The sequence below is a fragment of the Staurois parvus genome, unplaced genomic scaffold, assembly GCF_062004578.1.
Source record: "Staurois parvus isolate SC_StPar_1 unplaced genomic scaffold, SC_StPar_1.0 ptg000382l, whole genome shotgun sequence".
Classification (NCBI taxonomy): domain Eukaryota; kingdom Metazoa; phylum Chordata; class Amphibia; order Anura; family Ranidae; genus Staurois; species Staurois parvus.
The window spans coordinates 1-12,676 of NW_028318178.1; the positions used below are offsets into that span (position 1 = coordinate 1).

The following is a 12,676-nucleotide window of genomic DNA, read 5'->3' on the forward strand; positions in this document are numbered from 1 at the left end:
TGGGCTAAAAGGAGTCAATTATATGTCCGACTTTAGAAAGGACCAACTGTACTTTGCAATATCATAGTTAATATACATTGCTTATTTTGAAAAGTAAGAACTATAAAAAAAATAAGAGCCAAGAGTTTTAATAATTTGGCTAATCTTGTGATATATTACATTACCTATCGTATATGTCAACAATCTGGCTTTCATTCTCTAAGGCTAGACAATTGTTTAAGGGCTTTCTTTTTTCTTTTTTTTTTTCCTAGTATTGCAGCCTGCTCCCCATCAGGTAATAACTTCCTTAGCGGAGGGAACACGACTCCCTGTGACGCGCCCAACCCGTCCACCTCCTCCTCTGATTCCATCATCCAAAACTACAGTGACCTCCTCTGACAAGCCTTCCTTTATTGTGGGGGGATCTATATCCCAGGTATGTCAGGCTTATTTATACCTTTAAGCAATTGTAGATATTATTGAAATGCTGCTGAAGAAATGGCCTGCTTAGTATCTTCACTGGGGGGGGGGGGGTTTATTAAAGCTGGCATGAGACAGAGCAGTGCTAAACTAGGTCATGGTGTTCTTGCAGTTTGTAACACAGATATATTTTTGTAGTCTCCTCTTTCAACAGTAGCAAGATGTAGACACGCAAAGCTGTGATTATGTGATCAATGGCTGTACTTTTTTTTTTTTCCACAAATAATTTTATGTAACTCCACCAGATAAAACGATGGGCTATAATTTATAGCAAGGGCCTTGCGCTAGCTATGCTGTTGATTTTTCCTCGTATTAAAAAAACAAAAGATCTTTTGCAGGACTTTCCCCCTTCATTATTCCGGTTTAGAAACTGCAGATGTCACCATAAATACACATTACCGGTTATGGCTGTAGCAGCCTTAAATTGGTCCTGTCAGCCATGGGCCCTAAGAATAGGAATCACAAGATATCCACTTTTGGTTTTGCTAACTTGAAAACCCTCTTCAGTGTCAGTGGACTTGTCTGGCTTCTGTAATTGTAGGTTACAAGCACGGAACAGGCAATGCAAGCACTACTGTTACCTTCTCTATGAGAGCCTAAATAAGTACCAATCAAGTTACCATGTGATGCACAAAACCACAATTCCTTCTTTACCCTACCCTCCCTGGCTGATCCAAATCCTTTATTTGTGTCTCACACTCTCCCCATCGCAGACATTGCTGATCAGATCACAGTCAGAGGGTATCCGCAACAGAAGCAATACTGTAATTTCTTAAGCAGTGAGCAGGACTAGGTGGATCCAGGTGCTAATTGACAAGCTGCATGCTTGTGAATCACCAATGACTATGCTGATATCCATCCCACCCCCCCGCCACAACATTTGTCATCCCACTGTAGTGCAATCCAGACACCACCTACATTAGAGTGGCAACTCCGCTCTGAAGGAGCAATACAAGAGCAGTGCAGCAGCATTGTCACAGGAAGCTGCATTGGTTGATTTCTGTGACAGGCTTAACAGGTATTTTTGGGACTTTGTAGGGGGACTAAGAGAAAACAGTGTGTGCAGATGGATATATAATTAAGCAAAGTGCATTTTTTTATGAAAAGCCGTAGTTTGAAAAAAAAAAAAAAGTCATAACTTCTTTCTCCTCTGTGGGTGGTAAAAACAGGCCCCCCTGGCCAAGCTGTTCTAACATGATAGTCAAACAGGGCTGTACAAATTCCATGATACGCAATGGTTTTTTGTTATTCTGGGGTTTTTTGTTTTACTTTGGATGCTGCAATGTTGCCTTTGTCTGCAGAGTTTGACTTGCGGCACCTCCTGTCAAGCCTAGGTCAATGGTAGTGCACCAGAAGTGCGTATCAGGCGTGCATGCAGTATTTTGATAAAAATTTCCCCTTGGGATTAAAAAAATGAGCAGACATTCAGGAGGTGGCAGCATTGTCTCCTGAACTCCTGGCAGCCACTGCTTTACCATCCCCTGAAAAGCAATTCACCACTGATAACTTTTCAGAATGCGGTAAACACTGCCGCACATGTGAAAGAGCCCCAATTCTGTCATGATGGGTATTCTTTTCACAAAGGTAAAAAGTTGAAGTAGCTTGTGCGCTTTGATGTGTAGTTACACTGTATGTAATTACTCTTGGACTGATGAAGGGACTGCTAAGAAAACAAAAGACACAGTACCACTGGCTCCTAGTACAGCTTGCAGTAGTAGTAATGGCTTTTACCAGACTGTTTTGATATTCATTGGTCATGGTGCTGTGCGCTATTCACAGAATCAAAAATGCTGAGTAGCATTGTTATAATTTATTCCACGTGAACTATGTGCTGAAAGTCTATCCGGTAGATAAGCAGCTCTGTTTTTATTATTAGTAGTTTTCATCATAGCTGACCTAGTTGAAGGATAAGTTGACCTTTGGGAATATGATACATGTTCTACCTGTTTTTAGGTTGGAACATGTTCTACCACCACTCCCCCACCTGCCGTAACACAATATGGGAGGACGTTTCCTGTACTAGCTGTCACTTTTTAAAGACAGCGGGTCTCCACCCACACAGCCATGTCATTAATTTACAGTGTTCTGTGAATGAATGAACTAGCGGCTGTCAGCTTGTAGTTCTAACTAGCACCGTGCTGTGAAGCTCCGTGGTAGTTCACTGAATCTTCCTGTAACTATATCTTCTTGTCAGTACATCCTGTATGATGTGTTGATGCTATATAAATAAAATACACACTGTTCTTAATTCACACTCCCCATAGTGGTTCAGACTAATAAATGACCGTGTTCACTATTTGTGTCCACAGTGCTTTCTTCCATAAAACTCAGTTCAGAATATGGGTGGTCATGCCCATGAGAAGCTGTATGCCTGTATATGTGGAATTGCCAATGTAATAAAATGTTTAATAATTTTTTTTTTTAATATTCCATTTTCCTTAGTAGTCTTGAGTACATTTTAAGAAATATCAGCCTCAAAATTGTGCAGTTTAATAAATGTACAGAACATATGTACTTCCAGCAGATGCAGGGGGATATAGGAAATAATGGTTTTGGGACCATATCACTGTCCTAATTGTAGATATACTCAGAAGGATGTATTTACGTTTTCATTTTTTTATGCGTACTGCACTAATTTTCTTGTTCATTCAGGGAACACCTGGCACATACTTAACATCGCTCAGTCAGCAGCCCTATAACCCAGAACCAGTTAAACCCTCTGTTGGCTCCATCTCTCTTGGCCTGCCAAGGCAACAGGAATCTGGTAAAGTTGGTAAGTCCATTACTTGACGTGTGATTTATACAGTTTCTACATTCATCATACTGTCATTGTTCAACATTAACAGTGTGACAATGCTCAGAGCATGATTGCTGGCATTGTCTATGGAAAATGTATGTCTGGAAACATTGTTCCATTTTCTAGACTAGAGAAATGAGAGCAAAAATTCCTTGTGTGTTTTGGACAACAGAACCCCTTTTTGCACAGCAGTCTAATTGTTACTTGCCCCTAAATAAAATGTCAGTATTTCAGTGTCTGCTCTTATGAAGTGAGCACTGGGTGCTTTACTGTGAGCCTAACCTGGCCCAAAACATTTGTAAATTAACAATGATGCTGGGAGTGTAAGCTTTTTGTGGTGATTGCAGGTAGTTTTGTTAGTTTGTAAATCCATCTTTGTCTTTGTGGATCTTTACCATCTTAGGCCACGCCCAGGGTGTATGTTAGGCCTTGACTTATGCCAAGCCAGAGTAACTCTGCTACCCTGACACTAAGCTCTGGCCCTGTCATTTAAAAGATAAGTTCACTTTTACAATGGAAAAAAAAGATAAATGCACTTTTTTTGCAGACCTGTAAAGCATTGCAGATCGTGGGTGTAATGCCACGGTCCTGCAGACTGTCTGTGTGTCTGCCTGTACCTCCAATATGGGCAGGCAGTTATACACTGATGGGAAGCTCAGTGAACTGCCTAGAGCGCTCAACAGTGCCCTGGTAGTTTCAGAGCTACCAGCCAACAGCTGCAAAGGGGTTTAGGGTGGCGGGCAGTGCATTTGTAACATGTTACAAAGGGGGAACTTATCCTTTAACTGTCAGATCAGTTGAAATACACAAGGAGGCCTGGGGCTAAAGTTGAAGATCCATGTACAGCTTGAGCCTAGATTCCATGAAGAAATGTAGAGATCGGTATAGGATTAAGACAAACCTATCAACATCCACGCTGTTTAAGAATATTTTAGCCCAGGTTAGGTTTTATCTGGGTCGTAACACCAGGAGGCGAGATGGACTGCTGGTCAAATGATCACTGTGAGCGGCTGTCACAGTGGTCATATGATTGGCAGTCTGCCCTGTCAACACGCATATCCCTCACTGTCGTCACACATATCCATTACTCGGTCAACAAGAGGTTAAAGCGGACTGGTTTAGTTCAAGTTTAAGGGCATACAAATAAGGAAACGTAAGCCTTGAATTCAGTCATGTTCTGGTACATCTGAGTACAGATGTGTAAGGACTTGCTCAGTGCACAGCTGTTACCTTCATGAGTAAAAACAGAATGGTGCTCTAAAATCACAGTTATCCTTTTTTTTTTGTTGAAAAAGAAAATCTGTTATTAATCAGAACACCGGTCTACTGGAAGCTGCCAGTATCTGTCTTAAAAGCTGATTAATAGCTCCTAGATGAAAAAAATCCTCACATGCTGTGATGCAGAAGACAAGCTTCACTGCCCTGGGATTAGGATGCAGATTGTGAGCCGCATAGACAGCTTCAACCAGAAATAGATTTAACTTCACTACAGATGCCATTAAAGCAGATGGCCCTATATGGTCTACAATAGCCAAACCAGTCATTTTAATGAAAATTAGAATCAACTGTCTGTGTTGTACAGTATAGTTTCAATTCATTTAAAAAAAAAAAAATCCGCTATGATTTATATCGGAGGTTTTGTCATTGGCTGTTGGATTTGTATGCATAGTATTTATGATATTTAAATCAGAAGTAAAATAAAAATAATTTAAATGCATTTATATTTATTCCTAGGTTCTGTGACATACATCAAACAAGAAGAGTTTTCACCGAGGCAGAGCTCCCAGCCAGAGGGGCTTCTGGTCAGAGCACAGCATGAAGGTGTTGTCCGAGGTTAGTTATTGGGGAGGGCTCAGGTGGCTGCTACATTACTAGATACGTCTGCTTTAGTGCTGACTCTGCCATGCTGATTACATATGATGAGCCCCATCATACTATATAGAAAGAATATTACATTGTTTGTTCTTCGTCTCAAGGATTCTTATTTCCTTTACCATAGGTTCACATCTAGACAGATTGCGGATTGTGCAATTTCACAGTGCATTTTGTGTTTTTGAACACGTGTTTTTGATGCTTTTTTGGGGGGTTTTGCCAATAAGAAAGTATTGACTGATGACACTTTGATGCAACTTTAGCTGGGTGCTACTTTGATGTTGGGTGCTAAAGAGTATAAAGTCACACTACATGAACAGAACTGTTATACTTTCCTATGAGCAAAAATAAAAAAAAAGTCGCATCAAAGTCAATACTGGAAAAAAAGCAAAACGCATGAAAAACGCAACACTTGTCCATTGAAGTCCTATTATATGCAAAACACAATCTGCTCAAAACGCACAGATGTGAGCTAGGTCCATAGGAAATAATGTTAAATGGACTGTAGTGCATGTTTGCAAACTGGAAAACACACTGAAATACGCAAGTGTGAACCTAGGGTTACTCCTAACAATAATTTATCAAGGACCCATCCTCGTGTAGGATAGCTTCAACTTAAAACTGATTTCTTCTGGGAGTTACTTTTGTGTTTCTAAAATCTGTTCAGAATTGAAAAATAGGTAAAAAATGTAAAAGAAAAAAAAATATTGAAGAATAGCTATAATAAAGAGACATTTTAATAGAAAAATATAAAATATTTCATATGACTTTCATATTTAGTATTACCAACAAGTGGAGTTTTAAAAGGCCTTGTTCATATGCAACTTGTGAAAGCCAAAGAGCCATGTGTAGAGCAAGCATTTTACAAAGCTTTCAACTAGTTTCAAGGAATTTTTTGAAGCCTTGAAAGCAGTATTTACCTTCAGCCTGACCGTTGTGAATTCTTGTCTAAATGAGAGTACTGAAGGTCATTTTAAGGAAGCGGTTATGCTTCTGCTAGCTCTAAGCTACTAACACACACATTGCTTTTGTTGCAGGTACTATGAGTGCATTGCAGGAGGGAAGCATCACTAGAGGCACCCCAGCCACCAAAGTTCCCATGGAAGCTATTTCCTCTCTTCGAGGGTCTATTACTCAGGTATATATCACACTGGGTCTGACGTTTATATATTGAAATAGAGCAAAAAAATTTTCTTTTCCTTAGTACTGCGAGTTAGCAGTCTAGCCCAGGGGTCTCCAAATCTTTTAAGCAAAGGGTCAGTTTACCGTCCTTCAAACTTTAGGGGGGCCGGACTTTGGTCAGTGGGAGAAGAAAATGTCCTGGCGTCAGTGGGAGTAAACAATACCCGATCTTTGGTAGGGGGCATAATAGTGCCCACTCCTTGGTATTAGTGGGAGGAATAGTGCCCCTTCATTCGTATCAATGGAAGAAATAGTGCCCCATCATTGGTATCAATGGGAGGAATAGTGCCTCATCATTGGTATCAATGGGAGAAATAGTGTCCCATTGTTAGTAACAATGGGAGAAATAGTGCCCCATCGTTGGTATCAATGGAAGAAATAGTGCCCCATCGTTAGTATCAGTGGGAGGAATAGTGCCCCATCATTGGTGTCAGTGGGAGGAATAGTGTTCCATCATTGGTGTCAGTGGGAGGAATAGTGCCCCATCATTGGTGTCAGTGGGAGGAATAGTGCCCCATCATTGGTGTCAGTGGGAGGAATAGTGCCCCATCATTGGTGTCAGTGGGAGGAATAGTGCCCCATCGTTAGTAGCAATGGGAGAAATAGTGCCCCATCATTAGTAGCAATGAGAGGAATAGTGCCCCATCGTTAGTAGCAATGAGAGGAATAGTGCCCCATCGTTAGTAGCAATGAGAGGAATAGTGCCCCATCGTTAGTAGCAATGGGAGGAATAGTGCCCCATCGTTAGTATCATTGGGAGGAATACTGCTCCATCATTAGTAGCAATGGGAGGAATCGTACCCCATCGTTAGTATCATTGGGAGAAATAGTGCCCCATCGTTAGTAGCAATGGGAGGAATAGTGCCACATCTTTAGTAGCAATGGGAGGAATAGTGCCCCATTGTTGATTTCAATAGGAGGAATAGTGCTCAATCATTGGTGTCAATAGGAAGAATAGTGCCCTATTTTCGATGTCAGTGGGAGAAACTATGCCACGCTGATGCTTGCAATGTGACGAATAATGGCTTGAGGGCAGTATAAAAGCAAGCAAAGGGCCACACCTGGCGCGCAGTTCAGAGACGAGTGGTCTAACCAATGGTTTTGCTTTGTGTCATATTTTCATTGCTGTTGCCTTGTCCAGGGTACTCCAGCACTGTCACAGTCTGGTATTGCTGCCGATGTCTTGTTGAAGACGACCATCACCAGACTGGCTACAGAGGACATCAGTAGTCCGGAAAAGTGTAGAGAAGAGTCCTCTGCCAAAGGCCATGTCATTTATGAGGGGAAGAGTGGACATATTGTATCTTATGATTGTGAGTATGAAGATGGATTGTTTCCATTTTTCCATATAATAGAACATTGTATTCTGTATTTCAGATGACAAACATCATGCTGCCATTGACTTAGATATAGGCAGTACTGTCAGCTTAAGAAGTCTGCTAGACTTGTTGTTTTACTGGGAAAAGGTGATTGTAACTTTTTAAATCTGTGTTAATATATCTAGGTTTTTTTTCAAACTGCAGTTATGTTTTTCTGAGTATTACTAATTATGTTATACTGAGTTTGGTTTGTTTTTATATTACTTATTTGTATTGTGTGTAATTCTCATGACCTGGCCCGTGCCTATACCAAGACAGAGTTGTTTGTTTTGTGAAGTTCTCCCTCAAACAGAGTCTTCATACTTGGTGATCCTGCCAGCAGAACCCTTGATTTCCAACTTCAATAGGCTGATCTGTTACCATGGGCTTTAGTGCTTTATAGCATAGAGCTCCATTCTGGGCCAAGATTAGATGCCCACATACAAGCCACCTTGAAGCTCATCCATCCATATTCCCTGGGATATGTAGTCTCAGCAGCACCTTGCATGTCAGAGAAACAACATGCAAGTGCTTTTGAATTTCTTACTTTGTCTCTTTCACTTTGCATTTGTTTCTGGCTTGGAAAGAAGTGTTCCTAGTGATATTTTAGGTAAACAACAAAAGCATTCACAAAATGAACAGTGTGGTTTACCTTGGCCGTGGTTAGCAATTATTATGGAAGAGGAAAAGCAGCATAGTTTAGATGAACTTTAATATCTTTTTCTGTAGAAGTTAGTGGTTTTCCAGGACTGAACTTTAATAGACTCATTCTTTCAATTCCTGATTTTAAAAGAGAATTTCGACATGTTGAATGTCAGTTTCTTATGTATCTTTTTGGATCGGTGAACCTCAACTGGCGGCCCTTCTGGGGGAGGCTCTTTACCTTCCCTTGCTGGTTAGAGCACAAGTTTTGACTAAAATATATACATTTTTTTCTGAATTCATTACAGTTGCCATTGTTTCATCGCTAGGCAATTCTGCTACTTTTCTCTGCTCATTGGAGGGAATGAAGACCACTGACGTTGTTATCAACAATCATTACTTTGTTGTGCTTGTTTTTAAATGGCAAAACCAACAGTGTGCCTGTTCATTGAGCATGCTGAAGACCTAAGGGTAGCAAGCCATTTGTCAGTGAAGTGGCGAGTGAAGTTGGTGCATGTAGGACAGATGGTACGATTATGTTGTGGAGAGTGGAGACAGATGTGATGATGAGTGTATGTTTATTCATTGGCAGCAAGTGCAGAAGTGCATATATTGGCGCAGTGTCAGCGAGTGCAGAAGTACGCAGTGATGTTTTGTTGGCGAGTGCAAAAGGCTGTCTAACATGTTAACTTTTGGTGGTGTTGAATGTAGATTGTGAGGGCCTTAACATTTCTCTAGTTGCTTGCTGTTCCTATATTCTGTTCTACTAAATCTGAAATGTAATTGATTTGAGACAAGTTTTTAGTTGAGAATTTATAGAATTTTCCATTTAAATAAAGTGGGTGTGGCTGACTGGAGCAATGTTTTGGTCAAGTGTTTCTTGGGTAATCTTTAGAGAAGTGCTATTGGATGATTTTAATCAGAATTACCCACGTGGTCATAATTTCCATTTTTAACACAGCCACCATTAAGAATCTACGTGATGGTACCAGGAGTCCCCGGAGTGTTCCGGAGATGACACTGAAGAGAACCTATGAAGCCATGGAAGGAAATATAAAGCAGAACCTGTCTGTCAGAGAGTCTGCTGTGTCAGCACCAATGGAAGGTAACAGCTGCCTTGTACACCACACTCTTTACATTTATATAATCTGCAAGAACAAAAATCGCCACTGTTCATAGATGGTACCATCTTGCCATATTAGGGGTGTGTGTGTATGTATTCTGTGAAAGACTAACAAGTACATGGCCAGCTTCTGCTTTTAGGTAGAACAATTTACAGTCTATTGATTGTGAACCAATTATTTATTTTATTTATTACAGGTACTTATATAGTGCTGTCAATTTACACAGCACTTTATATATTTATCACACATTCACATCAGTCCCTGCCCTCAAGGAGTGTACAATCTAAGGTCCCTAACTCAAATTTTTACATGCACATACTAGGACCAATTTAGACAGGACAAATTAACCTACCAGCATGTCTTTGGAGTGTGGGAGGAAACCCATGCAGGCACAGGGAGAACATGCACACTCCAGGCAGGTAGTGCCATGGTTGGATGCGAACTGTTAACCCTAGTGTTGCTAGGTGAAAGAGCTAACCACTTAACCACTGTGCTGCCCATACCAATTACAGTGTTTCCCTTACCAGATGGCCACCATGACAGCTAATCATGGTGATGCATGCAGGCTGGAGGGTCAGGCACAAAATAAGCCTTGAGTTAAAAAAAAATAAAAATAATAATCTTTATTGTACACGGCAGAGGAATTGATTCATAGGCCGTTTTTTTCAGGTGATTGAACACTGGCAAAAGCTTCAATGCAGCCCTTGGGTGATGAGTGCTTCTCCACTTGGAGAAGAATTTCCTACAATATTTTTTTCCACAAGATTTCAAATGAGACCTCTGCTAAAATCTGGACTGCTTACTGACTTCATGGGTCACAGTTTCCCGATCGGTGACCTGTGAGTACACCTTGGGAACTGTACCTTGACCCTGTGGCAAAATCGAGGACGGCCTGTAATGTTTTCTTTGGGCACTGGATTCTGCTTAGTAGCTGCAGGTATTATACAGCTCCACGGCTGTAGTCCATTGGCACTGAGACCCTGAAAATACCTTTTGGTGGGTAATGCCCTTTGTGACCAACAAGGTTTGGACAGGACCATGATATAGACAAAGTATGACAGGCTTTCTTTGTACCCTTTCACATACCAGTTTCTGGCTTACATGTCTTGATGGCTCTGTTAATATACACTACATGCTTATTCCACCAGACCTACCGCAGTGCTGTGCACAGTTCATAGGGCACTTGTATTGGTGGATTTTGCTCTCTCCCTGTAAAGTGATGTCTGTGATCTCTTTATTGCTTGCTAACAAAACTGGATCCTCACCGAGTGGATGGGGTTATATGGAAACACTAGGAGGTGCTAATGAAGCTTTTGCCAGTGTTTTAACCACTTACCTATCGGGCACTTTTACCCCCTTCCTGCTCAGGCCAATTTGCAGCTTTCTGTGCTGTTGCACTTTGAATGACAATTGCTCGGTCATGCAACACTGTACCCATATGAAATTCTTATAATTTTTTCCACACAAATATTTTCTTTTGGTGGTATTTAATCACCACTGGGTTTTGTTATTTTTTGCACTATAAACGAAAAAAGACCGACAATTTTGGAAAATCTTTTTTTTTTTTTTAATTATAAAATTTTGCAAACAGGTAATTTTTCTCCTTCACTGACGTGCGCTGATGAGGCTGCACTGATTGGGCACAGCTGATCACATCATAAAAGGCCGCTGTGATTGGCCTTTACCGTGTCATGTGATCAGCTGTCTCCAAAGGACATAGCGATCACAGACAGCGCCGGGTGCTTTCTGGGAAGACGTCATATTACGCCCTCCCAGAACTGGACAACCATGCTGTAGCCGTCATTCGGCTATAGCCCAGTCAAGAAGCGGTTAATCACCTGTAGGTATCTCATATAACACATGGTCTATGAATCAATTCCTGTGTCCTCTACTGTTTTCTTAGATATGGAATTTACAGATGTGTCCATTTCTCTTTTTTCATAAAATTTTGTTTTTATCTTCCTATAACAAACAAAGAAAAAAACCAAGGTTATAGGTAAACTGTGTCCTAGTTAAAAAAAAAAAATAATAATAATTTAATAATAATTTAGATTGGCAAATTGGTTATTGTCAATAGTGGTGCAACAAAATGAAAATTCTGGTGTCAAAACCGATAACAAAAATTCAGAATGCATGTGGCTGAAAATTGAACCGAATCCGAAATCTCTGCATATGTGAGTGTGGGGAGGCTCCATTGTTTTTTCTTTTACTTTCATGTATATTTTTTTTTTTTTTTTTATGATTTTATTGCTTTCACATCGGGGACCAATAGTCCCCTATGTGATAGCATATGAGTGACAGGCCATCTTTGGAGGGGGCAGGAGAGGAGCAGTGTATACAGTGAGGTAGCAGTGTATACAGAGAGGCTCCCTCACTGGCACTATATGTCAGTGCTGGTTTTTAAATGCAATTGCTGGCTTTTTTTTTTTCTTCACCATAGCTCAGAGTATGATTGAAACTTTGTTTCTTTTAGCTTGGGAAAGAAGCTAAAAATAAACTTTGTTTCTTTTAGCTCAAAGTGACAGCTGATTCTCTGATCTATAGTGAAGAAAAAAAAAAAATCAGGCAATTGCATTTAATAACCGGCACTGACATATAGTGACAGCCAGTCACTGTATACACTGCTCCCCTCCTGCCTTTCTCTGCCTTCCCCCTCACATCTGCAGTACACACAGTCCCCTGTATCGGCTTTATTTTTCTTATCTGCAAAGAATCTTCTTATCGGCCCAAATGTTTCAGTGGCCGAACTTTTGGTGCATCCCTAATTGTCAAGCTTACACTGCTAAGTTTGGTTTGTACCTCTAGGCTTCATTGACTTATAAAATGTGTAAACTAAACTAACACATGCTTGTCATAGGTGGAACCGGGATGCTGCCTATTCTTTATATTGTCCTGAAAACTTTAACTGTTCAGATCATTTCCACTTCATCAATGATGCAAATATCTCATATGAGGCAGGAAGTGGCTGATTTCATTAGAACATAATTACATAGACCTACCTGACATAGACTTTGAAAGTATTTAAATATTTATTGCTTTAAAGATTAAAATTCACAGATGAGGCCCAGCTGCTACTTTAAGAGCTATTGTACTAGTTAGGTGCAGAAATTAGTGGACAGAAAGTAAACTTATTACATATTGATTGTGTTTCCAGGGCTTATCTGTCGTACACTACCTAAAGGAACAGAACTGAAGGAAAGACAGGTTCTTACTGGCTCAATAATGCAAGGTGAGAATTGCAG

At 40.5% G+C, this 12,676-nt stretch overlaps 1 protein-coding gene across 1 annotated transcript in view; it reads left to right on the plus strand.

Annotated features, from left to right (window-relative positions):
* Window positions 1-251: 251 nt before the first annotated feature.
* The window catches only part of LOC149455908 (nuclear receptor corepressor 1-like), a gene marked incomplete at its 5' end in the record, with an annotated part of 39,883 nt that continues 27,458 nt past the window's right edge, over window positions 252-12,676 (plus strand). The window contains 7 exons of the mRNA XM_089685724.1: window positions 252-415; window positions 3,112-3,232; window positions 4,991-5,089; window positions 6,166-6,266; window positions 7,452-7,623; window positions 9,272-9,415; window positions 12,589-12,663. Of these exons, the coding sequence (XP_089541850.1) occupies window positions 252-415; window positions 3,112-3,232; window positions 4,991-5,089; window positions 6,166-6,266; window positions 7,452-7,623; window positions 9,272-9,415; window positions 12,589-12,663 (876 nt within the window). The remainder of the gene's footprint in view (window positions 416-3,111; window positions 3,233-4,990; window positions 5,090-6,165; window positions 6,267-7,451; window positions 7,624-9,271; window positions 9,416-12,588; window positions 12,664-12,676) is intronic.